This window comes from Apium graveolens, chromosome 2 (genome assembly GCF_009905375.1).
Source record: "Apium graveolens cultivar Ventura chromosome 2, ASM990537v1, whole genome shotgun sequence".
Classification (NCBI taxonomy): Eukaryota; Viridiplantae; Streptophyta; class Magnoliopsida; order Apiales; family Apiaceae; genus Apium; species Apium graveolens.
This window is the reverse complement of record NC_133648.1, coordinates 64272615-64299598: the sequence shown is the minus strand read 5'-3', so window position 1 is coordinate 64299598 and position 26984 is coordinate 64272615. Positions and strand designations below refer to the sequence as shown.

Sequence of the window (26984 nt, the reverse complement as noted above, 5' to 3'; positions counted from 1 at the left end):
AAATAAAAATAAATCCAGCTTCCCTCCCCTAATGCGCGAATAACTTTTCTGGTGTCCCGCAGATATGATAATTCCCTGAGGTCTTTATTTCGAATGCTACAAGATGCATGAAGTCAGTTTCTAAAATCGGCACATATTTCCGTTGACACCATGAATATCGAAATTATAGAATCTTTTATTATACAGTAATAAATAAAGGCGATTTCTCGAAGATATTGGGAATTATTTTGTTTACCCAGTCCAGACAACAAGCAAATCATTTTTGGGACAAAATTCACTATTAAACAAGTAAACTAATTTCTCTATCAAATATTGGAAACACCTCCTGTACATCCAAAAAAAACAAACAAATACTAGCTCCAGCCTGTTCTAAACTATACTTTCTCCCCAAACGTCCACTTACACCCCTCCACAACCCCAACACCTCAAAAATTCCCTCCTCACCAGGAGGGTACCCCCGTCATTTCACATCCCCCAGCCGGAAACACATCTCTCTCTCTTCCCTTTTCAAAACTCCCCTTTAATTTTTAGATCTACACACACATCAAACCCTCCTTGAAATTCAAAACACAAACACACAATCTCCCTTGGCAATGGGAGATTTCAATCTCGCTTTAGTGTTAGTAGCTATAGTAGTATCAGTAGTGGTCTTCATCTTCAACGTCTATCTTTTAATCAACTATCAACATCCCGATGATAAGAACCAAGCTTATTTCCCTAAATTCGTCGTCGTTTTAGGTCTCACTGTTGCTTTTTTGTCCATTCTTATGTTACCGGCTGATGTCGCTAATCGACAAGCTTGTAAACACGCTATTTACAATGGTGCTTGTAATTTGACTCTTCCGATGAAGGATTTGTGGCTTGCGATTTACATTGTCGATGCGATTCTCGTGTTTTTCGTTATTCCGTTTGCTATGTTTTATTACGAAGGCGATCAGGATAAGTAATGTGCTTGCTTATTTACGGCTTCTTTTGCTGCGTTTGTTGTTGCTTTTGCGATGTTTTAGTATGAAGGCGATTAGGATAAAAATGTGCTTGCTTATTTACGGCTTTTTAGCTGTTTTATTCTTTGTTGTTGCGTTTGTGATGTTTGGAGTAAAAAATCCATTAGGTTAGGTAATTTGTATGCTTGATTAGGGGCTTGATTTTTACTGTGTTTTATTCTTTGTTATTATGTTTTCAGTGTTTAGTATGAAGGTGATTAAGATAGATAATGAGTTTGCGGAGTTAGGGCTTTTCATGTGTTTTAGTCTTGGGTATTGTGTTTGTGATGTTTTATTACAAAGATTAATTGAAATGAGTAATGTTAATGTGGTTGAGTTTTTTGTCGTTGGAATTATCGTCAATTTGTAGTTCTGTTTGTATAAATTGATTTGTAGTTGTAGCTAAAATTAGTCTTACTTTTGTCAATGTGTGTACAGGACGGTTGGTAAGAGGATGAAAAGTGCCTTGTGTTGGGTTGTCACTACTGCTATCGTTGTTGCTCTTGTGCTTGGAATTCTTTACGGTTAGTGTTTTGGATAGTTTATAAGTTTACTTCAGCTACGTTAAGGTTGATAACTGGATTTTCTTTACTTTTTTACTGAAGTAGTCAGCTGCAACCGCATTGTATTATGAGTTGCGTATGTCACTATTAGTTTTTTGTGATTTGCAAGTATACTTTAGCTACTCTGAGGTTGGTTCATGGGTTTATGTTTAGTTTTGGCTGAAGCAGTTGACTGCAACAAATGCATTGTGAGTACTGAGTATGTCACTTTTGAAGTGTATATATTTAAAACTTCCGTCGAATTGTGGTTTTTCCAATATGCATATGTTAAATATTCTTGGTCCACCATTACTGTTCTATAGAACCTCTTGATTCCTGTTGTGATACACAAGAGTACTTGAATTTGGATGAGTTTACCTTGTCTAAATTTCGTATTTATTGTCTTATTAACTCCAGAGTTGCTTTTATATGTGCTTAAGGTTTATGCTGGTTCTTTTTTCCCCCACATGATTAGGATGCGTCACCCTTCAAATGTGGTCATGCGCAGTCAAAGAAATTCAAATAGAACTATAAAGGAAATACATGTAAAGACGCAGTGTCTTCTTTAAATATCGGTAACTAGGCATGATATTACTATCGAAATGGAATAACGTAAATGATATAACGAAATACTTAAAGATTTTTTCCCTTATACTATTACATATTGTCCGCTGCATCTGTATATGCCTAAATGGGAATAATGTACGAGATATGTTCCCTTGTTGGACTGTATACCAATGTTGTGGAGGGGTGTGGAGATCTGTCTATACTATTTCAGTTTGTCCATGTTTTTTGGGCATATCTGATTTCTCCCAGTAAGGACTCCTGTCCACTTGCATGTAAATATTTAACAGTCTAAGCTGTTAAGTTGGTCAGAGCGTTCAATAAATCCTATGTAGGACAGGATACTTAGAGTAAGAATGTAAGATCCTATAGTTGGTTCCCTGATCTAACACATCATTGAACTGGACCTTAACTTCCAAGCATGTCGCTGAACTGAATGGCCTCTGAGGACCATCACTCCATCAGTGAATTGATAGGTTCCGGACCTCATAAGATCTTCTTTTGTTTGGAAATGAGCACCTCATGAGATCTATCGATTAAGAGTACGCTACCCAGAAAATCACAATATTTGTGACTAAATTGAATAATTAGTGTATAAGACAAGATTCCTTTTTACAGAAAAACAAGTAGTGGGGACGAATAAAACTTGCACTCAACTCATTTAACAGAGAAAACATTAGCTTTTTCTAAATCCTGCACGGGGAAGAGATAAACATCCATTTTATCTTCAAATACCTGTAGAAGTCATTTGGTTCATGGTATTTCTTTCCATGCATTGTTTGGTTGAGACTTGAGAGGTTTATTTGAAAGATCATCGTTTGGAAGATCAAGAATTTTGTTAGACAGACATTTATTCTGCTGAACTTGACATAAAGTAAACTTAAATTATTTTCTAGTTCTGTAGCTTGCTTGTGAATTAGCGCCAGCTTTTGAAACATTTAAATTAACTTGGGTAATAAAGGGAATTCTGATGTTCTGCAAATGTAGGTTCGAAAATGTACTTGCAAAGTTACTTGTTCAATTATTTAACTACAAGCTTTTTCAGCGAAGTCACTCACTTGCAAGTTTTGTGCCTTGTTCAATGACAGTTTAGATTACTTACCTGAATAATATTGCTCAGTATCGAGCAGAATATATATAGACGTTATTAGCAGTGTCAATCTCTACAGACTAGAAAAAAGGAACTTGCATTCTCTGTACTATAATGAATTGTCTTCAATGAGATATATGTACATTTTTTTTCAGATATGTAATGCTTTGATGGAGTAATATTATTAAGAAATCTCACATTTTTGCCTGGCCTAATCTTACCAGGTCTTGTTGGAAAAGTGGACTTTACTGTTAAACACCTCTCTTCTGAGACAACTTCGTTTCCAAATAATTGGTCAAGTTTCACAAGCGGCCAACAGTGTATTGGAAATGGTGCACGTCTGGTTGAGGTAAAATTAAAATTTATTCTTTTGTTATGTTTTTGCCCTAGTTCAAAACATATGTATCTTGTTGCTCCTCTCCTTTTTTACAGTGTTCGGCAATTGCTTCAAATTCTTCGTCGGAGACAACTTGGACACAGCGTGCCACTTTTCCGGAATATGTTGTCGCTCTGGCCACAATTGTTGGATCTGTACTTTTCTCAGTATGTTCAATATTGGTTCCTTTGAATTACTTATAAACTTCTACATGTGTATGATGCAATTTGTATGGGTATAACTACAGTGTAAACAAGCATATTCTATCTGTTATATTCATCTTTACTTTTTTGTTGAACTCGTAAGAGATGACTTCTCTTGTGTTTGATTAGTTTTTGCAAGTTTTTTTAGGAGCACTAAACTGTATAATCGAATGTAATATAAAGTAATTCTGCCTTTTGGTTGTTTTCCTAAAACTCGCAATACTTTATGTGTCAGTCTGTAAGTATCAGCAGCATTGCCTGTTGTTTTTTTCGTCAGGGCATTGCCTGTTGTTTTATTCCCATTGTGATAGATCTTACATCAATGCTGTCTCTGTTCAGATATTTGGCGGTGTCGGAATTGCTTGTTTACCGCTAGGTCTTATTTTTTCCTTCATCAGGCGACCAAAGGCTGTAATAACTCGTTCACAGTATATCAAGGTATATATTCAACTTATATTTTTTGGGACAGTTAACTGCGATAGAGAATTTTGGTGGGGTGTTTGACTCTATCTCTTAAAGGAAGCAACAGAACTAGGTAAAAAGGCAAGGGAATTGAAGAAAGCAGCTGATGCACTGCATCAGGAAGAAAGAAGCGGATCCAAAGGAAGAAAGTGGCGTAAAAATACCAAGGCACTAGAAAAGGTATATTGATACATACGTAATTGAACTGCTAAATATTTTTTATGAAAAAAATATCTTAGTGTAATTCTTAGGAGGTTTTTAGACTTTGTATGTTCAGTTTCTATTTCAAATTTTTATGCAGGAGTTGCTTCTTCTGGAGGAAGATGTCAATGCATTGGAAGAAATGTACCCTCAAGGTGAAAAGGTGATAATTCCAATGTTATGATGACTTATCTTGTTTGTTTTGACATAACATGTATATTAATATTTGTTCCGTACATTTTGTATTTCAGGCTGAGACAACATGGGCTTTGACCGTTCTTGGTTATTTAGCAAAACTTGTTTTGGGGATTTTGGGGTAAGTGCTCTTAGGTTGTTTCATGCTGGCTCAGACAGATCACGGAAACTAGCTTTTTACGGTGCAGCTATAGTACAAAATTTCACACAAAAGAGTTGTCTTAGTTTATTATCATTTTTTAAAAATTGAGGATTTTAGTGTTGAACCTGAGTCAAATTTCAGTTTACAACATTATCATTTTTGAATATTTTTCCTATATTCCTAGTAGTTGTAGTGAAACCTAATCTATTGAATAGGAAAGGTTGAAGTATTAGTACTCCACAAAATTATAAATATTGATTGTGATTCGTTTTGTGGATAGATTGATAACTACTCCCTTCATTTCAAATTAGATTTCCACTATCAAAAAATCACACAGTTAAGAAAAATGAATGTTGAAAAATTAATTGCATTAATTGACCATAATATGTGGAATGAGTTTGATCTAGGAAATGTAAATAACTATATAAGAGATATGCGAACTAGAGTTGACTTTGGAAATATAAATTTGCATTGAAAGTTTAAGTGGGCAACTAAATTGAAACAAAATTTTATTTTAAAAGTGGACATGTAATTTGAAATGGAGGGAGTAATAATCAACTGCACAATTATTAGGAAAAACAACTTGTGTACTGGATGAAGCTGCACTACCACACATGATGAATACATTGCATCATTTGGCTAGAGCTAGCGAACATGTATAGTTTTCACTTTTCTTGTGTGGTAACTGTTATATTTATCCTGTTAGATACTGAGATTAACTGAATAGTTCATATTTGAATAACTAACATATCTATCAAGTGGGAGCTTGTAGTTCCACAGGCCCCTTTTTACTAGAGGTTGATGGATCGAGGCCAGTAGAGGTACTCTGCATGTAAATCGAAATATATGTAATTGACCATTTTCAAAATAAATTAAAATAAGATAATTCATTAATATGGACAGAAGGTCATGCCCTCCTTGTTATTAATCTTTCTAGTATGCGTAAATAGATCAGCTCTGCGGCTTTCTCTTTCTTTGAGAAAGATGATATATCTGTTGCAAATTGTTTGATAAAATTTCCAAACTTCTTTGCGAATGGTTAATTATTTGTTACATGTTAGTGTTACTAAAGGTATTGCTAGTGCAATGTATTTTTGTTTGATACTAGATATTTTCTCTCTTCTCACTAATTGTATCTTCTTTTACCTAGCTCTATCCTGTGATTTTGATTGTGCTTGTACTTGTGTTGTGCTTTGTATTTATTCTTGTTTGCCTGTTCCAAGCCGTTTAAAACTATTTACTGAATACCAAATTATGCTCATTCCGCTTCTTTCTGACAGGCTGGTGGTATCAATTGCTTGGATTGCGCATATTGTGATATATCTATTGATTGATCCTCCACTTTCTTCATTCTTGAATGAGATTTTCATCAAGTTAGATGACATATGGGGTACTATAGCATAGATAATTTTATTTGTCTAACTTGTAATTTCCATCTCCTTTCGGTTAAAATTGAATTCCACAATGATTAACATGATATCTTTCTGCTACTCAGGTCTACTGGGTACTGCTGCATTTGCATTCTTTTGCATGTATCTCCTTTTTGCTGTGATCGCTGGGGCAATGATGCTTGGCTTGAGATTGGTTTTTATCACTATTCATCCAATGAAGTAATAACATTTTTTCTCCTTGTACTTGGTGGGGTAAACTATTCATCCTATAATGTAATGATCTGGATTATCAACTTATTTTATCCTTCCACATTTTGTCAGGTGGGGAGCAACTCTCATGAATTCCTTTCTGTTTAATGTGGGCCTTATTCTTCTTTGTTCCATAAGGTGCATTCTTTGATACTTAACAACTCTTGGGTTCAATTTAGATATTTTATTTAGTTATGATCAGTACTAGCTGTACAGAATATTATCATCTGCTTAAAATTTTTCAAGTTGATTTACGTTTTGAGTTATTGTGATTTTTGGATGCAAGTGATGATGCAAAACTGCAAAAGCTTGTATAGTCAAATCACAACTGTAGGAAAAATGTCCTTATATTGCAGTTTATCCCAGTTTACTATAGTACAAGGTTGATGCACCCATTTACATGCCTAATGAAACAAACAAAAGTTTGTTTTTACCAATTAAGTTATTGCATCCCCCCTGCAACTCATTGCCTATATTCTAATTTTGAGTTTTGATATAAAGACATTAATATAGTGGTTCTTAAAATCATTGTTCGTGTTCTTCCTTTTAGTGTTATTCAGTTCTGTTCCACTGCATTTGCCTACTATGCCCAAGCTACTGCTGCTCAAGAAATATTTGGTCACACATTGCAATCTCTGCGTGGGATCAAATATCTATACAAGTCAGTCAAGTTTACTTAACATATTTTGCTCAAGTACTTGTTACAACTCTCCCCATATAGTACTAATCATTGAGTTTTCCTGCAGGTATAATGTGTTCCAAATTGCATTTATTGTTCTTGCCGGTTTAACTTTTGTGTATTATGCAGCCTTTGTAAGTGATTGTTGAATTATATTAATTAAAATAATTACTTATGAGAGGTTTGTGCATAAAGTTGCTCTTGCAATGTTAACTCTTGGTATTATTTCTAGGGATGGAGAAGAAAAAAGCCCAGCGGGAGGTTTCAACTTTCTGATTGAAGTTCTTTAAATGCCTTGACCTTTTTTTTCGATAGTTCCCGTTCTAAGTGTTCAGTTTATCTGACGTCAGATATTGGTGTTTTATACTGTTATTGTGAAGAGACTGTACTTTCCATATTTCCTAGCGAGGGACTACCCTAGAATGAGCTGCTGGAGAGCTGTTGCTACTGTTTTACCTTCTGCTCACTTTTGTATCATTGTATGTAACAAGTGCCTTTGTAGTCAGTTTTATTTGCTCAGTTTGGCTTGTGAGAATGAAGTGGAAACTCCTCCCTATGTAATATACAGTTTGATGTAAATTTTTAGTTGAAGGGAAAAAAGAAATTAAAGTTCTATTTAAATTTGTCTCTCTTTTTTTTTTGTCAGAATGAAACAATTTCATTGATAAATATCGAAATACAGGAAGAGTATATCTTCCATTTACAAAGTTTATCACCTAAACTAAAGGCACGAAAGTTGTCTCTTCATGTTTAGACAATAAAATCTTAATATAAATAACAAATAATCCCAAAAGGCTTAGTTAAAATCTCGCAAGAGTATAATTATAAGAGAAAAAAACTTCAGAACAAATCGTACTCTCTATAAATATATTTCATATAAAACTATCAATAACCAATGTCTGCCGAAAGTTGTTAGAAATTACTTATGTCATCACAAATTAGAAATTCCTTATGTCTTGTATTTAAATCTGCCTTTATTTCAACCTGAATAAGAATAATTTTGTTAACTAAAAATTAATTAAAATTATAAAGTAAATATACTTAACATGGCCGCCCTATTTCCCTCTACGCCTGACGCCATCTCCACCCCCTCTCCTTTTCGGCGCATTCTATTCATTTTCATCTCCATCTTCATTCATTTTTCCCATTTCAATTCTTTCTCGCTTATTTTTATTTGCTTTTTCTTCAATAAATTTGAATTTTGTTCCACAAAATTTAAAAAAATCATTTGAATTTTTCACTTTAATTTTCAGATCTAATAAGTTAAAAACTCAAATTTTATAGTGAAATTTAGTTTTTTATGTTTGTTTTTTTATCGTAGATAACCTCCAATTTTTTTGAATTTTTGGGTTTTTCCGTTTCATTTTTTTGAGTTATTATATGTTTGTTTGATTGTATCACTTTATGCGATATGTCTCATTTTGTGCGATGTAATGATTGTGTTGAAAAATGAATTTTATCGTGTAGAAAAAGTCTCAAGTCGCCAGATTTGAGTAATGCTTTCTTAAATATTAATTTCATTGTTAGGCTTGAGTAGAGCTAAATATGTCATGTCTGAACTACGACAAAATTGTTCTTTTTTTTTTTGTCAAATTTAAAAGAAATTTTGTTAATAAATTGAATCGGGACAAATTTCTAACGGATCATATAATCAGGTTAAAAATTAAATAAATTAATTAAATAATTTGCCGCTTTATTTCCGAATTGTTTAACTAACTGGATAAAATTATTCTCAAAATTAAAAATGAAAATAATAATTTCATAAACAATCTATCTTGCATCTCTCCTTAAAAACATTATCTTCACAATTAATATTTATATAATTACATGGATAGTGCAATATTCGAAAGAGTCAGTTGACCTCATACTTTGAACAATGTGAGAGGTGAGCACAAGCAAATTTCACCATCGCTTCAAACCCACCATAAATATCTACCTGCCGGACATCAGCTATAAAAATACCTAAAGTGTTGTTGATTCGAGATATCTGATTTCCCCACAGATGTTTCCGTATGTCACTGAATTGGAGGGTAACAGGAGACTTTAAAGTTGAGAGAGGAAAAACAAAAAAACATGTTCAACAATTTAAAACCTTCAACTATAATAACTGTGGCACATGTTGCACTCCAATACATAACGGGCAAAAAAGTAGGATAATTATGTATTATTAATTATATTTATTGAACCAACTCAAATTAAACAAAATTATAATTGAGCTCACATAAAATTTCCTATATTTGAGTCTTATTAAGGATCGCAAAATCTGACACGACCTCGAACGAGATTTTAAATTAATTGAAAAAAAATATGAATTAGTATTGGGATTTCAACATTCGGGTCGGGTAAAAATTTAGCCAAAAAATTGATCATTTTCAGGTTGACCCGAAATATCCGGACCCGATCTACTTATTTAAATAAGTAATAATATATATTATATATGTAGATACATGTCTGGTTATATTTTGAAAGATATTTATAATATTGTCTTTCGTTACATTTCAATTTTAAATGTTAATTTGACATAACATTTTAAATAAAAACTTGTTAGTTTTAATTTTATTAGTTTACTCTTTATTTGAAGTTATTTCGGGTTATTTCGACTCAGATATGACACAACCTATTTAGTTAATGTCAAACATATCAGTTTCGGGTAAATAGTTTCGAGTAAATTATGATCTACCAGATCGAGTTTGTGTCATAATTTAAGAACATGTTTCGGGTCGGATCCGATTCAAATAAAAAGAAAAGAAATAGTTATATTCAACATGACACAAATCCGATCCAGAATTCGAAACTAACCCCACAATCTTATTATGTCATAGCAAGTCCAACATGCTTGCTATTTCATGTCCTAAGCTAAAATTTAAAAAAGTTGATATGAAATTCCTAAACCACTCCCTGAAAATTAACACATAATTCATCCATTAAACGCAAGGAACATTAGTGCTTCGTCATTTAGTTTTCACTAATAAAATACTCATTTTATTCCTGATTTATATCTCTCTTTTTTAACTTTTTAATAGAAGATTTGAATTTAATATTATTATATTCATAAGAATTCAGTATAATGAGTATTATTAGAGTTGACATACAATATATATCCTAAGTTAGAAAAATTATTATTTTTTTATATTATTTTAAAAAAACATATTAGGATACTGTTAGGTAATGAATAACACATAGAGGGGGATGAATGCGTTTTAATATTTTTCTACTTTTCTTGATTTGTTTATGGTGGTGAACATAGTAAATTAAACCTTGTAGTGAAATTTGTTAAAACTGAAATTAAACAAGTAACAGTAAAGAACACAGATCTTTCAAAACTTACTTAATTTTATATTAAAATTAAGAATGTTTTGCTACAAAATTTTTAGGCTCTTTGTTGATAAAGAGCTTAGTTTCTTCCTTGAGAGAATACAAGATTTTTCTAATCTAAATTGTTACATCTTACAAAGCATCCAGTGTTTACTTTATAGTACAGTAAACACTAGTTATTACACAACATGAAATAACATGTACTAAACCCTATTTTTAGATAATCAAATCTTTTTATTTCTGACTTAGTGTATCTTTGCTAATCTTGCAAGCTTGTCACTTTACTCTGTCAGTTAATCTTGGCCTTTGATCTTATACTCTTCAAGCTGTTTTTTGTAGACTTGTCAATCCAACTGATTGGATTGTTTGTTGATTGTTAATCTTGGATATTGAACTGGTCTGCACTTTGTACTTTGAGTTTTACCTCGAGATCTCCAGTTTGGTATATTGAGAACTTGATATCTCGATAAGTATATTGGCTTATCGAGATCTCTCATTTCTCTATAGTTGTTTTGACTTGTAGAGGTCTCTAAGTTCTCTATAAGAGAATTTAGCTTGTCGAGAGCTCTTATCTTCATGTCTTCACTTTGGCTTATCGATATCTCAGAGTTCTCTAGTGACAAATAGACTTATCGATATCTCAGAGATCTCTAGTGACATTTTGACTTGTCGATATCTCAGAGATCTCTAGTGATCTTTTGACTTGTTGATATCTCAGAGATCTCTTGTGATATTTTGACTTATCAATATCTCTAAAGTTTTCTAGTGAAGAAATGACTTGTCGATATCTCCAATCTTCATGTCTTCAATTTGGCTTGTCGATATCTCTGAGTTCTCTAGTAGCTTTGCTGACTTCTCTATAAGTCATTATGGAGTTCTTGAATGACTTCTCTATAACACTTAATCTGTGACTTGTAAAGTTCTTGACTTAGAACATTTTTCTCAAAACAGATTTATTCAACCCCAAGCTACTTCATAATTCTTTTGAGGCATGATCTTCTTGATCTTCTTCCAGATAGAATTCTTAGCCTTGAGACTGTTTACAGAAAAAGACTCCAGTCTAGTCTTTGACATTTTTACAGACTTTAAACATTACAATACATAATGCAAACGAAGATTACAATACAACTTATTTAAGGTTGTCAATTTGACTTAGTCTTGTTATAGTACAGGCATGTGTTGCACAACAATCTCCCCCAATTTGTGAGAAGATTGCTAACCACAAATTCATGCCTGTTAACAAGACTAACCCCAAGCTTCAATGGAAAATAAGATTAATACATAAAAATTGACACAATTACAACATTTATACATTAAGAGATTTCTTGAATTTAAATAGTTACAACATTTAGGTAAAGACAATTTTTGCTTCTGTTTCTTCTCTAATAAGATCATTTAAGTAAACAAGAATTTCAAGTTCTTCTATGATTGGTGTCTCACTTAGAGCTTCTACAAGTTTGAGTCTGTCTGTCTTTGGATAACCATTTAGCAAATCAATCCTATATCTTGTGAATTTTCCCGCTTTGATGTTTATAAATTTTCCATCTTTAGAAATTCTACTCATTCCTTTGGCCTTGAGTTCTTCTGATCTTTTGATGTACATTTCAATCTCCTCATTGTATTTCCTTATCCTCTCCTCTGATTCAGCTTTATTCCTTGCTCTTCTTTCCTCTCTTTAATCAACCATTTATCTTGTTAGGTCACACACACACCGTAGAAGGGAGGTTGAATACAGTGTATAGCACAATCAAATCGAATTCAAAGAACACAAGTAACAGAAAACAAACTTTATTAAACTCTGTTACAATGTGGAACTGTCCTCTCTCAGTGATGAACAAAATATCACGAGAGCTGCTAGGGTTACAATGAATATTATTCTCGATAATGATAGCACTTATAGTGTAAACCCTATGTCTGTGTTTATATACTACACAGTTACAAGATAATCGCTAATTGATATGGAATATAATTCTGCTTCCTAAAATATATCAATCAGTTATCTTTTCTTCCAAGTATTCTATACTTCATAGAATTCCTTCATCATGCATATCTTTTCTTGCGTTTGTCTTGATCTTCTTTCCTTTCAATCAGCCGCCTTCCTTATCTGAAAGTCTCCTTAAGTCCTGATATTATCTCCTGATAAATATCTCCTGAACCTTAAGTTCTGATAACTTAAGTTCTGACTTTAGTATAAGTGCTGATATCCAGTTAAGTACTGATTTGTCCTGTTTAAGTAAGATATGAAAACTAAACACAAATCATATTAGACATGACATTATCAAATATATCTAACAATCTCCCCCAACTTATAAATTAGCATAATATACAAGTTTAACAGATATTTGATGATGTCAAAAATATTAAGTACAAATGCATGAGAAATTGACTAGATAACTACAACTTACAGTCCTTAAAGCTTTACCAACTTTAACTTCTAATAGCAGCTTTAGTCTGTTTACATATCAGAATTTGAGCAGTTGTAGATCTTGACTTGGCTTCAATTTCTGATCTCTTCAATATCAGGAGTTGTTCTGAGATAGTTCTTTAACAAACATCTCTCAGCATATCTGAGTTCATCAATCATCCTCCTTTTAGCATCTTTAAGCTCTGCAGTATCTTCACCAGTTTGGAAGATAACATATCTGAGATCATTGATTTTTGCTTTCCTTATCTCCTGATCCAGTCTGATCAAATATGCTTGTCAGACTCAAGATTGAATTCTACAGCCTTATAACCCAGAAAGGTAGTTATAATCTTAGCAGAGTTAGGCTTCATCTCGACAATATCACCCTTGTGATCTCTGTACTTGGGACAGTATGTGCTGTCAGAATTTACAGAATAAAGCTTCTTCTGTCTCTGAACTTGAGTCTTCAAATAATTTGCAGCACCATCTGTTAATCTGTTCTTCACTTGAAGTAGAAATAAAACATGTTCTAGTTCCTCATAATACTTCAGTGGTATAACATTCTGCCTAATATGGTAAACCCTTCCATCGGTCATGAAATATAACAAAATATGTTCTTTCAAGAAGGTATGATAAACCATTTGTACAGATTCAAGTCGATTCAATCTTTCAGGAGTTGCTCCAACACCTGGTTCACTTAAGGAAGTTGGATCATTGGTTGTGTTCTGTACTCTTCTTTCATCAGCACTACCCAATCCAGATTTATTTCTTGCTTCCTTTCCAGTAACCACTCTTGCTTCAAAACCATTTGCTGCAGTCTTCAAAGATTGAGTCTATTTGTCTTTAGTGAATCCTGGTAGGAGTAACTTTAAGGATTTAACATGATCAATGTCAGAGGTTTCCTTTGACTTATCTTCTGATATCAAGCCAACTTGAGCTATGTCAGAGGTTGCTTGCTTCTTTGTCATATCAGAACTATCTACATCTTGACTCTGAACAACTTGAGCCATGTCAGAGGTTGTTTTAGAAATCTTCTTTGAAACCAGAGTAAGATTGTAACACCCCCAGATCCGGGGTCGGGGATCCGGGTCATCACGGTCTTTCTTTCCACAATATCACTTCACTTAATTAATAATAATAACCTTATGCTGTGACCCCATACTAACACACACCACAACCCGTTATAGTCTCAGAGATGAAATTTAAATAAGTACAAGTCTTTGAATCCACAATTTAAAAGTTATTACAACCCAAAATGATTACTTGATAAATTTACAGTTAATTGCCATTATCTGCCACAAGTTATAATTATACATAATTTGATTCTCAAAAGTAGATGGTCTGATCTACAATAGATCTACCTCTGCAGCTATAGCAGCTACAACATCAACGGGAAGACGCGGGACGCTTCCCACGCGCTTGTGCTGGGTCTGCTGGAGTCTGGCCATCTTTCCTAACTGTTGTTGTGTGATGAAGAAATAAAGCAAGGGTGAGCAGCAAGCCCACCAAAATAATATGTATAATGATTAACAATATATGAGCCTTCTCATAGTACTCATAAAAGTCTTGGTCAAAAGAAATGAACCAAGTTGATATCTTAATGCGATGAAGTCGCAAAATATTCAGTATATATATATATACATATATACTTTTCAAAATATGGGAAGTCCTCTTCCATGCATAATATACACAAAGTCCCAGTGTATAATTGTATAAAAAAATATCGTTGCAAGGTGATCTCATATATCTAACCTTGTCTCAACGTTTTTCTGAAAATCTTTGTCATTCATAAGACAATTATTAATTAGATATAAGTTTAAAAGATGAGGTTACCAAATACCCCAATATACTTATATCTTTCCCAATACTACTTGAACTACCACCGTTCAAGTTATAATCAGTTTCAAAAGTTCATCACATAGATGAGACTACAAGACAAGATTTGAATAGATTCAATCTTTGAAATATTATTGAATGAAATAAAGTTACGAGATACTTTATTTAGTCCCGATATATATATATCCACATATATATATATCTCTTAAACATTTCCTGGAACCTCTGTTATGTAAAGTATGAACAGAGTTTGAAACATCCAATGAATTTTGGAAAGGAAATTTTTTTTGGCATAAACCAGATATCTTGCTGATCAGGCAAAGATACCAATAAGTAACCTTTTCTACTGTAGATGGATGAATTCCTCACCGGTCATCACCCTGGCCGCATTAGGACCTCGCGCTAGACCGTTACCCGGCCCCTCACGCGTTGATGGACTGCCACCCAGCCACTTACACATTCATAGACCGTACCCCGGCCTGTCGCTTATGCCGACTCAATTAGATGGGCTTACTCCCCCGAACGTTGGGCAAGTAATCAATTCATTTACCAAAACTGCAACCTCGTTGCGAATATAAAATACACCACAGAGCCGGATTCCCCAGGTTTTGAGCGAGTATTTAAATCCCCTTAAAAAGGAAGATCTTAAATATAAAAATGAGTTTTGGAATCCGCTCTGACTTTAAAAATCATTTTGAAGACTCGAAAACACTTTATAGAGTGTTTGGAGTAAAGCTGATTTAATGAAGTAAATCAGTCCCCAGAATATTTAGAAAATGATTGAATATTATTATTTAAATAATATTCCCATAAAGAATAATCTTTATAAAAATAATTGAAGTAGAAGTATTAAAACTTATACTTGAAACGAGTATTAAATAACCAAAGATATACTTATATGAAAGTATTATCTTTATTTGAATAATCGAAAATAAGTTTGATTATTAACACCTTATTCTTTAATAAAATAAAGAATATAATAAGTAATAAGCGGAGTCATAATACCTCGAATGAATATTATAAATAATATTCATTAAATAAAATAAAGGAGTCATACATCCTCAAATGAATATCCAATTAATAATCATTAAATAATATAAACTGAGTCATAACCCTCGAATGAATATTCAAATCATATTGAAATAATAAAATAAACTGAGTCATAACCCTCGAATGAATATTCAAATCATATTCAAATAATAAAATAAACTGAGTCATAACCCTCGAATGAATATTCAAAATAATATTCATTAATAAAATAAAGTTATCGAATAACCTTATTCGATTAATAGTTTTGAAAACTATAACCATATATATATATAAATATATATATATATATCCATATCCATATATATACAAAATCTACTCGGGATCCTCGACTCCCGGTTTTAGAAAATATTTTCACCTTTGGGTCCCTATACTAAGGGTATATGCAAGTTACCGCTATCCTCTAGCATAGGTATTATCAACTGAATCAACAGATATATATAGCAAGAATACGAAACAGGCATGCATATATATATATATATCATAGCAGCATGCTTCAATATATTGCAACATTTGCTAATTAACCAACATGCATCTATCGCAAGATAATGCAAGTACATATATACATCACAACAACAGTATAACGGGTAGAAAACTTACCTGAGCGACTTGGGGTGATAAAAGGCTCGGGACGAGTCTGGTAACCTATAAACAACAAGTAAGTTGGAATTAAACCAAAATCACTTGTAAATCTATACTCTAACCAACTCAGACTCTAACGCTCGTTTTGCGCTTACTGATTCTCTTAAGTCACTCGAGTACCCTCGGCTCCACCATTTTTAATAATTTAACCTTTACGAGTTTTAAAGCGATTCCTTCGCGAGTGTCTTACCAACTGCCTAACACACTTACCATAAATGTTTCATGCATTAATTAACCCTTTTTGGTCTTTAACCTATGTTTCAAAGTAAGGCGAGGGGAAAAATTTCGTTCGCGAAACGCCGTTACTTGAAACGGTCGTTTCTCCTAAACCGTGCATCGGAATCGAACGAACTACATATCAAAACGAAGCTCGTAACATGAGCTATCTAAAAATGGCAGTGGTCATAATCTAGCAGGGGGTTCTCGGGTCCTAATGTTATGCACAAAAACAGTCCAAAGAAAATCGGACGTTACGACGGCTATGTTTACGCGATTACCAATGTTTAAACTACTCCAATTAACCACCAACCAACTCATAACCATCAATACAACAAAACTTCACCTAAACCATACCACATCAGTCCATAACTCCAAGGTTTTCAACTCAAACAACCACAATCAAGACCTATAAACTATAATCAAGCTTCAATTACCAAAACACTTCCAAATCAAACCAAACTACTAATAATCACAATCCATGCTTCTCATTTCACAACACCAACCATTAAACTTACTAACAAATAAAGTAAAGGCTAGGGTTTGAAGTTTATACCTTCCTTGGGAGGTGTTAAGTTGCTAGGAAGCCTTAGGGAGCCTCCTACAAGCTTGATCTTTCCAAAGAAATCAAGAACACAAAGTTAGGCTTTGAAGTTTCTAAAAGTCCGATTTAAAGAACTGTAAGAATGAGGGTCTTACCATGATTATTTGGACGAGACTTGTGAACAAGAGTTGTAGGCCATCTCAATACCTTTCCAATGAGCTATAGAACACAATATTTGAGTGAGAAATGAAGGAGATACAGCAGTTTTAGTGTTCTGGTTCTGTTTTGGCCGAGAGCATGAAGAACAATGCCTTGGTTTCTTTTTGATTTTGATGAAAATGATTTTACTTGGCTTGGTTGCTTTGTTTTTGTGTTTGATTTAGTCAATTACCTTGTTGCCCTTGAATTTGTGTGGTTCTCATTCAACCACACCTCCTTCCTTCCCATGTCATGCTTGTGTCATCCTCATGATGTCATCCTCCCCTCCTTGTCCTCTTTCTATTGGTTGGATGACATCATCCCCACTAATCCCCTTGATTAACTTCCTAATCGTTTGCCTAATGACCGCTGATCTGTTATACGGTTCGCTTAACTTTCGTTTTCATTTATCGTTTGAGGGATCATACCCGGGATCTTATTACTTAGGTTCCCTTAACCTTTCTCAATATATTGTATTCCTTTTATGATCCTCTCTTATAATCCTTTAATTTAAATCCTTTTTATCCTGTTACCTTATACTCAATTCTTTCCGTATCTATTGGATTTCCGGGAAAAATCAAAGTGTTCGGATTTGGATTCTGACGATCTTTACATACACTTATATACCACATAGAGTACTAATAAAATCTCAGAATATCCATATCAGAACCCCTACATAGTGTGGCATGAAAAGTTTTCTCATTCAGCAAAAACACTATTCATAAGGGTTTCAAAAATTTCCCAAAAATTGGGGTTATTACAGTCTCCCCTCCTTAAAAGGATTCCGTCCCGGAATCAGATAGAAAATGAATAGGGATACTCTCTTAGCATTGCACTTTCTAACTCTCGAGTGAATTTTCCCACATTGTGGTTCTACCATCAAACTCTTACTAGTTTGATAACCCTTCTCCTAAGCACTCGTTCCCTTTTACTCTATACCCTTCCTGGTTGCTCCATATAGGTTACGTCTGGTTGCATGTCTATGCGCTCATATGCCTCTATTTGTCTGGCATCCGAATTACACTTCCTTAATATTGATACGTGAAACACGTTACGACCTGCTACATGTTCGGGGTTAGGGCTAGCTCATATGCTAACTTCCCAAACGTCTTAATATATCCAAGGGTCCAACAAATTGTAGACTTAGCTTTCCTTTCTTTCCGAACCTCATCAATCCTTCCCAAGGGATACCTATATCATTACTAGGTCCCCTATTTCATACTCTTTATCCTTTCATGTCAAATTAACATACTTATCATGTCCATCTTGGGCTACTACCAGCCGTCCTCTGATTAGATCTATCATATCCTTGGTCCTTTGGACTACTGCGGGTCCGAGCATCTTGCGCTCTATAACTTCATCCTAACATAAGGGAGATCGACATTGTCTTCCCTCAAGGATCTCATAAGGCGACATCTCGATAATGACATATGATCTATTGTCGTAAGATAACTCAATCCGAATTAAGTGATCATTCCAAATTCTTTCAAGTCTATTGCACAGACTCTCATTATTGCTTTTAGCATTAGAGCTTCTGCTTCTCAATACCCATTCTTTTCCAGTTCGTAATCGCTACTACCTTCCGTTCCTAATATTATACTGGTTATACTTTTGCTCGTTAGCGTTCTATAACCTTTTAATAACCACGTCAACCTTAGTATCACGAATGTGTTCCCATTCCGCATACTACCACCACTTTATTACTCCTTTTTCAGTTGTTTCTATTTTCCAAAATTTGATCAATCAAATAGAAGTAAAGGAATTTGTTGAGAGATCACTATGATCATGAACACTTGTTATATCGCATAGTTAGTACAGAAGGTGGCCAGCCTTTAGTACTTGACAAGCAATTAAATAATAGCTGGTATCCTACTCGGCTTCTATCACACAGATAGATAGTCATTCGGAAATACCTCCCCTTTTGGAAGGGTTGTTCTTCTCAGCTTACATGAAATGAAAAGAAGAGAAAAGAACGAATTGAAGAGAATTATATATTCATAAAAAAAATTTTATTGCCATAAAATATCTGGCTTGGAATCTACCTCTGAACTATAGAGGTTTGTCATAGAAGAACAAAACATATATGTATTTATATCAACATCAAGTATTATAGCATCGCATTTCACGTGCCTAAATATTTTCGCTATCCCGTCCATCATTCTATGGACCCATGCTCTTCCTCGAGCTTATACACAATTACCTTTGAAACTCCCTCGACATCGAAAATCGAATCTGGGATCTCATTCTAGACATCATCGTTACTTGAATTCTATGCTTGCACCGCAACCTTCCTCGTATAATAATACGACTCTCTATTGATAAGAAAGAATAATAATTCACTAGGTAGATACTCTACTTAATTAGTCTATCAATGATAACTTATACACTACCACTACCCGATTAGTGGTACTCAATCTCAACACCCATTCCAATACAACTCTCACGGTTGTAATCAGCTCATTACTCGCAGAATCATTGCTGCCTTACTATGGTCCACCACTGACCTACTGTCGTCATTCACTTTCCATGAAATCTTAATATCTAACCATACGGAGTCCATATATGTCGTATCAAATCCTTCTAAGGAGGTAACATAATCACCATTCATGATTCATGAAGAACACTCCTGATCCTGACATACATACATGACATGAAGTAGATAAAATTACAGAGGAGTTTCAATCAAAACAACGATAGCAGGTTAATACCATTCTTAATCGTATGCCTTCAATTGAAGACTTAACTCAGGTTCGTTTAGTCCTTTTTGAAATATGGTCCTGGATTATCTCAAGATAGGATCTTCTGATATAGATAGCCCGCTCATGGCGATTACACGAATTAAACCTTTACCAACTACTATTACGGTTGGGTATTGCACAGTCATCAGAAGGAATGTCAATCTTCCAAATCATAATACAACCTTTACGGCTTCAACCATCATCACTGTATTCCTTTGGCACAAGCGCCTATAATTATCCTCTTACCTTTAAAGTGTCGGCCACCTCTTTGGCCTTTCCTGATAGTAAAATTTTCCTTATAGTCAATGTCATTTTAACCACCTCCTAATAAATTTTCTACCTTATTTCCGATCACTGCTTGAGTGAAGATGTTTTCCTTAAAATCAGATGGGAAAAAATATCACCATTTTTCCATAAGTTATTGCCTCATTCTTTAGAGGCTAATCACTGTCAAGACTGACTCTCAATCATACTTAGAACATTTTTTTTTCTTAAGTCCTAATTGCCCTGAACAATTTCGACCATTACTGGTTCGATCCATACTTTCTCGTGGTTTACACGTGCCCCACTTGGCATCATTATAATTACGTCATATTTCCTTTATCAACATTTTTATTCTTGAGAATTTCTAATATTTCCTTTCTCCTTGTAAAACCTATAAGGTTATCCTTCAATCGTTCCTCCTGTATTCCCTATATACAGGGCATATCAAAATACCATTTACTAATACTAGAACCATTATCTATATACTTCTGAAAAATTTCTCCACTGATCCTTAAAGGTTATTATTACCTTAATCCTTTCCAATTCATACTGTCAAAACTCATACTATCCCCATTAAGGGTGAAATGCCAACCTTTATGCATTCCCCTAGGATTCGTTTTAAGTTACCGATGTTCTATCCTTAATTCCACCTTTAAAAAGGTACAAGCATCCTTCCATGGATAAATAAAGTCATATATCCCTGATAAGGGTATCTTATTCAATCATTTCCACCTCGATAGTCTATACCGAATTTCACAATAGCATCCTTATTCAAGTTAAGGTCAATCCACAGGGCCTCCAAAAGATAAAAATGGTTATCCACTTTTCTTTCCTGATTTGGTAATGATCACATGGATGATCTGGAAGATATTGGTCGTGTTCAACGTGAACTTCTTCTTAATAAATCCTTATTTACTTTTGTTGTTTATCTCAACAGTCATCTCAATGTTGGGATATCTTTCATACCTGGCGTCTCCCTTCCTGGGTATCAAGCCACCGGTCTTACACTTCACATTCTTGAAGGTCACTTCCTTCATCCAATTTTCTTAATTTCTTACTTTCTTGTCTCCTCAGTCTATCCGCGTCTCATTATTTATCCTTCGACCTATCTCAAGGTTTCTTCGAATCCTCCCAACTTACAGGGGATAATATATATGTATCTCTTATACCTTCAACCATCAATTTAACTCATGGTATATCACCCTCATCCTGACGATTACATACTTTTCTATGTCTATTGCTACGAGTCTTTAGGGTTTCCTCATACCCAACTCCCTTATCATTCCTCAAACTCTATTGCCTTTATATTCCTTTCCACTTCAGTTTTTTTTTATTTTCCTTTCTCTTATCATTATTTCATGAACCAACACAACATAAGCATTAATTTCAAACATCCCGTCATTCTGGATTCGTGTCTTCAGAATGAATCTTGATAACTTTTACAACTTAGATTCATAATTCATCATACTCGTCTGCCTTTATTCTGGCTCTAAAGCTTTTACACTATTCCATAACCTTGGGAATTACTTTCCCGAAAACAATTGGCTGAACTTTAATCAGTTTATCATAACCTCTGGCTCCGTGCCTTTCTTGGTCTTTCACCAGCGGGTGGTCTCTCTCTTAGGAGGGTAAGTGACAAAAATAGTCTTTTGTGATTCGTCAATCATTTAGAATCTCAAATAATTCCTATATTTCCTTTAGCCAGGCTCTTGCCTCGGCTGGGTCAGCTTGTTCCATGGAACTCTGAGAGCTTAGCGACTTAAAGGTCCTGAAAGAATTTCTCACCGCACTGTCTCCTCAGGGTGGTGGTTGGGGATAATAGTCTAAGTTCTTTTTAGACAGGTCCATGAATTGCCGTATAGGAGTACCATCTCGGGTCTCCTTTCCTTACTCGACTTTCTGTTTCCTTAGTATGAAATGTTTCATCCTACTCCCCATAATTGGGGTCATCTTTTAATTTAAAATCCTTATTTTCCACTCCATTATGTCATGGGTTCCTTCTATCTTGGTGGCAACCTCCCTGACTATCACGTTCAGGGTTTGCTCTAACTCTTATTCCTCAAACTAGCTTTCATCTAAGATTTCATCTTTAAGCTCTTAAACCTTTGGAACCCAAATTCTATAGGAATACCTCATTATTCCCTTATCATCTCTCTCGGTATTAATCTCATACCTATTTGTTGGCTCTCTGCCTTCATTCATCACTTTTACTGGCACAATATGTTCTTTTCCAATACTTCGGGCTGTATTGCTATCTCAAACAGCTTTTCGGTACCGGCTCCGGTTACCTTCACTACTATTTCCATTTTCTCAAAATCTCTTATAAACTCTCCAAAAGACATTATCATCTTGAGTCTCTCCTTTTTACTAAGGGCATCAGCCACCATATTGGCTTTCCCCGAATGATAAAGAATCTCCCAATCATAATTCTTGATTAGCTCTAACCGCCTCCTCTGGCGTATGTTGAGCTCTTTCTACGTAAGAATGTACTAGAGCTCCTATGGTTTGTGAATCTCACACTTCTCTCCATACAAGTAGTGCCTCAAATCTTTAGGGCAAAACTATTGCCACGAGCCCAAGCTCATGGGTGGGGATATCGAATTTTAAATTCCCTTAATTGTCTTGACGCAGACGCGATTATCTTGCTGTGCTATATAAGAAGCACCCTAATTCCTTATGCGAAGCATCACTTACAAATCACAAAATCTCATTTTCCATTCGGCAACGCCAACATAGGGAACGTCACCAACCTTTGCTTCGGTTCTTAAAAGTTGTTCTCGCATTTCTCTGTCCATTCGAACTTCTCAGTCTTACGAGTAAGCCGCGTTAAAGGGGCTACTATCTTTACAAACTTGAACGAACCTCTGGTAGTGACCGGCCAATCCTACCTCTGGTAGTTGCCCTAACCATGGTCATCAATTCCTCAGTGGTCCTTTATTCATTCTTGTCAGGATCCTCCATGGGATCCTCCTCAGCAACTATCCCTTCTAGGACAACATCCTCAACCGCTACATCCTCAATATCAACATCATCCGGTCCCGCGTTAGGACGCTCTATCGGATCCATAATCTGATCCCCAATAAATAATAAAACATCATCGCGTTGATGTTCCTCAACTTCAGGGTTCGGAGTCCCGCTACCATATACGATAACGAACTACGCTTCTATCACTACATTTATAAGGGTTCCCATAAGGGTTTTAACTGTCAGTACTACGTTAGGTAGTCCGACTATGAACTTGGCAAGAGTTCTTATTATCTTAGTGAACTTATTATCTTAACGTCCCATCATCTCTGAGGTTTATAACGCTTAGCTCTGATACCACTTCTGTAACACCCCCAGATCCGGGGTCGGGGATCCGGGTCATCACGGTCTTTCTTTCCACAATATCACTTCACTTAATTAATAATAATAACCTTATGCTGTGACCCCACACTAACACACACCACAACCCGTTATAGTCTCAGAGATGAAATTTAATAAGTACAAGTCTTTGAATCCACAATTTAAAAGTTATTACAACCCAAAATGATTACTTGATAAATTTACAGTTAATTGCCATTATCTGCCACAAGTTATAATTATACATAATTTGATTCTCAAAAGTAGATGGTCTGATCTACAATAGATCTACCTCTGCAGCTATAGCAGCTACAACATCAACGGGAAGACGCGGGACGCTTCCCACGTGCTTGTGCTGGGTCTGCTGGAGTCTGGCCATCTTTCCTAACTGTTGTTGTGTGATGAAGAAATAAAGCAAGGGTGAGCAGCAAGCCCACCAAAATAATATGTATAATGATTAACAATATATGAGCCTTCTCATAGTACTCATAAAAGTCTTGGTCAAAAGAAATGAACCAAGTTGATATCTTAATGCGATGAAGTCACAAAATATTCAGTATATATATATATACATATATACTTTTCAAAATATGGGAAGTCCTCTTCCATGCATAATATACACAAAGTCCTAGTGTATAATTGTATAAAAAAATATCGTTGCAAGGTGATCTCATATATCTAACCTTGTCTCAACGTTTTTCTGAAAATCTTTGTCATTCATAAGACAATTATTAATTAGATATAAGTTTAAAAGATGAGGTTACCAAATACCCCAATATACTTATATCTTTCCCAATACTACTTGAACTACCACCGTTCAAGTTATAATCAGTTTCAAAAGTTCATCACATAGATGAGACTACAAGACAAGATTTGAATAGATTCAATCTTTGAAATATTATTGAATGAAATAAAGTTACGAGATACTTTATTTAGTCCCGATATATATATATCCACATATATATATCTCTTAAACATTTCCTGGAACCTCTGTTATGTAAAGTATGAACAGAGTTTGAAACATCCAATGAATTTTGGAAAGGAAAAGAATTTTGGCATAAACCAGATATCTTGCTGATCAGGCAAAGATACCAATAAGTAACCTTTTCTACTGTAGATGGATGAATTCCTCACCGGTCATCACCCTGGCCGCATTAGGACCTCGCGCTAGACCGTTACCCGGCCCCTCACGCGTTGATGGACTGCCACCCAGCCACTTACACATTCATAGACCGTACCCCGGCCTGTCGCTTATGCCGACTCAATTAGATGGGCTTACTCCCCCGAACGTTGGGCAAGTAATCAATTCATTTACCAAAACTGCAACCTCGTTGCGAATATAAAATACACCACAGAGCCGGATTCCCCAGGTTTTGAGCGAGTATTTAAATCCCCTTAAAAAGGAAGATCTTAAATATAAAAATGAGTTTTGGAATCCGCTCTGACTTTAAAAATCATTTTGAAGACTCGAAAACACTTTATAGAGTGTTTGGAGTAAAGCTGATTTAATGAAGTAAATCAGTCCCCAGAATATTTAGAAAATGATTGAATATTATTATTTAAATAATATTCCCATAAAGAATAATCTTTATAAAAATAATTGAAGTAGAAGTATTAAAACTTATACTTGAAACGAGTATTAAATAACCAAAGATATACTTATATGAAAGTATTATCTTTATTTGAATAATCGAAAATAAGTTTGATTATTAACACCTTATTCTTTAATAAAATAAAGAATATAATAAGTAATAAGCGGAGTCATAATACCTCGAATGAATATTATAAATAATATTCATTAAATAAAATAAAGGAGTCATACATCCTCAAATGAATATCCAATTAATAATCATTAAATAATATAAACTGAGTCATAACCCTCGAATGAATATTCAAATCATATTGAAATAATAAAATAAACTGAGTCATAACCCTCGAATGAATATTCAAATCATATTCAAATAATAAAATAAACTGAGTCATAACCCTCGAATGAATATTCAAAATAATATTCATTAATAAAATAAAGTTATCGAATAACCTTATTCGATTAATAGTTTTGAAAACTATAACCATATATATATATAAATATATATATATATATCCATATCCATATATATACAAAATCTACTCGGGATCCTCGACTCCCGGTTTTAGAAAATATTTTCACCTTTGGGTCCCTATACTAAGGGTATATGCAAGTTACCGCTATCCTCTAGCATAGGTATTATCAACTGAATCAACAGATATATATAGCAAGAATACGAAACAGGCATGCATATATATATATATATATCATAGCAGCATGCTTCAATATATTGCAACATTTGCTAATTAACCAACATGCATCTATCGCAAGATAATGCAAGTACATATATACATCACAACAACAGTATAACGGGTAGAAAACTTGCCTGAGCGACTTGGGGTGATAAAAGGCTCGGGACGAGTCTGGTAACCTATAAACAACAAGTAAGTTGGAATTAAACCAAAATCACTTGTAAATCTATACTCTAACCAACTCAGACTCTAACGCTCGTTTTGCGCTTACTGATTCTCTTAAGTCACTCGAGTACCCTCGGCTCCACCATTTTTAATAATTTAACCTTTACGAGTTTTAAAGCGATTCCTTCGCGAGTGTCTTACCAACTGCCTAACACACTTACCATAAATGTTTCATACATTAATTAACCCTTTTTGGTCTTTAACCTATGTTTCAAAGTAAGGCGAGGGGAAAAATTTCGTTCGCGAAACGCCGTTACTTGAAATGGTCGTTTCTCCTAAACCGTGCATCGGAATCGAACGAACTACATATCAAAACGAAGCTCGTAACATGAGCTATCTAAAAATGGCAGTGGTCATAATCTAGCAGGGGGTTCTCGGGTCCTAATGTTATGCACAAAAATAGTCCAAAGAAAATCGGACGTTACGACGGCTATGTTTACGCGATTACCAATGTTTAAACTACTCCAATTAACCACCTACCAACTCATAACCATCAATACAACAAAACTTCACCTAAACCATAACACATCAGTCCATAATCTCCAAGGTTTTCAACTCAAACAACCACAATCAAGACCTATGAACTATAATCAAGCTTCAATTACCAAAACACTTCCAAATCAAACCAAACTACTAATAATCACAATCCATGCTTCTCATTTCACAACACCAACCATTAAACTTACTAACAAATAAAGTAAAGGCTAGGGTTTGAAGTTTATACCTTCCTTGGGAGGTGTTAAGTTGCTAGGAAGCCTTAGGGAGCCTCCTACAAGCTTGATCTTTCCAAAGAAATCAAGAACACAAAGTTAGGCTTTGAAGTTTCTAAAAGTCCGATTTAAAGAACTGTAAAAAT

The 26984-nt window shown here is 34.5% G+C and overlaps 1 protein-coding gene across 1 annotated transcript; it reads left to right on the top strand.

Moving 5' to 3' along the window:
* Window positions 1-348: 348 nt before the first annotated feature.
* LOC141707471 (LIMR family protein At5g01460-like) lies at window positions 349-7698 on the top strand. The gene is made up of 14 exons (XM_074510654.1): window positions 349-943; window positions 1422-1507; window positions 3404-3528; window positions 3612-3722; window positions 4098-4196; window positions 4278-4400; window positions 4522-4584; window positions 4673-4737; window positions 6039-6148; window positions 6254-6368; window positions 6471-6536; window positions 6949-7059; window positions 7145-7211; window positions 7310-7698. Exons 1-14 carry the CDS (start codon window positions 594-596, stop codon window positions 7355-7357), a joined length of 1539 nt encoding a protein of 512 aa, XP_074366755.1. The 5' UTR covers window positions 349-593; the 3' UTR covers window positions 7358-7698.
* Window positions 7699-26984: the final 19286 nt, after the last annotated feature.

Coding starts and splice junctions, on each gene's coding strand:
- LOC141707471 (XM_074510654.1), top strand. CDS start 594: ATGGGAGATTTCAATCTCGCTTTAGTGTTAGTAGCTATAGTAGTATCA. Junction 4,738..6,038: donor CTTGTTTTGGGGATTTTGGG/GTAAGTGCTCTT, acceptor TCTTTCTGACAG/GCTGGTGGTATCAATTGCTT. Junction 6,369..6,470: donor ATCACTATTCATCCAATGAA/GTAATAACATTT, acceptor ACATTTTGTCAG/GTGGGGAGCAACTCTCATGA.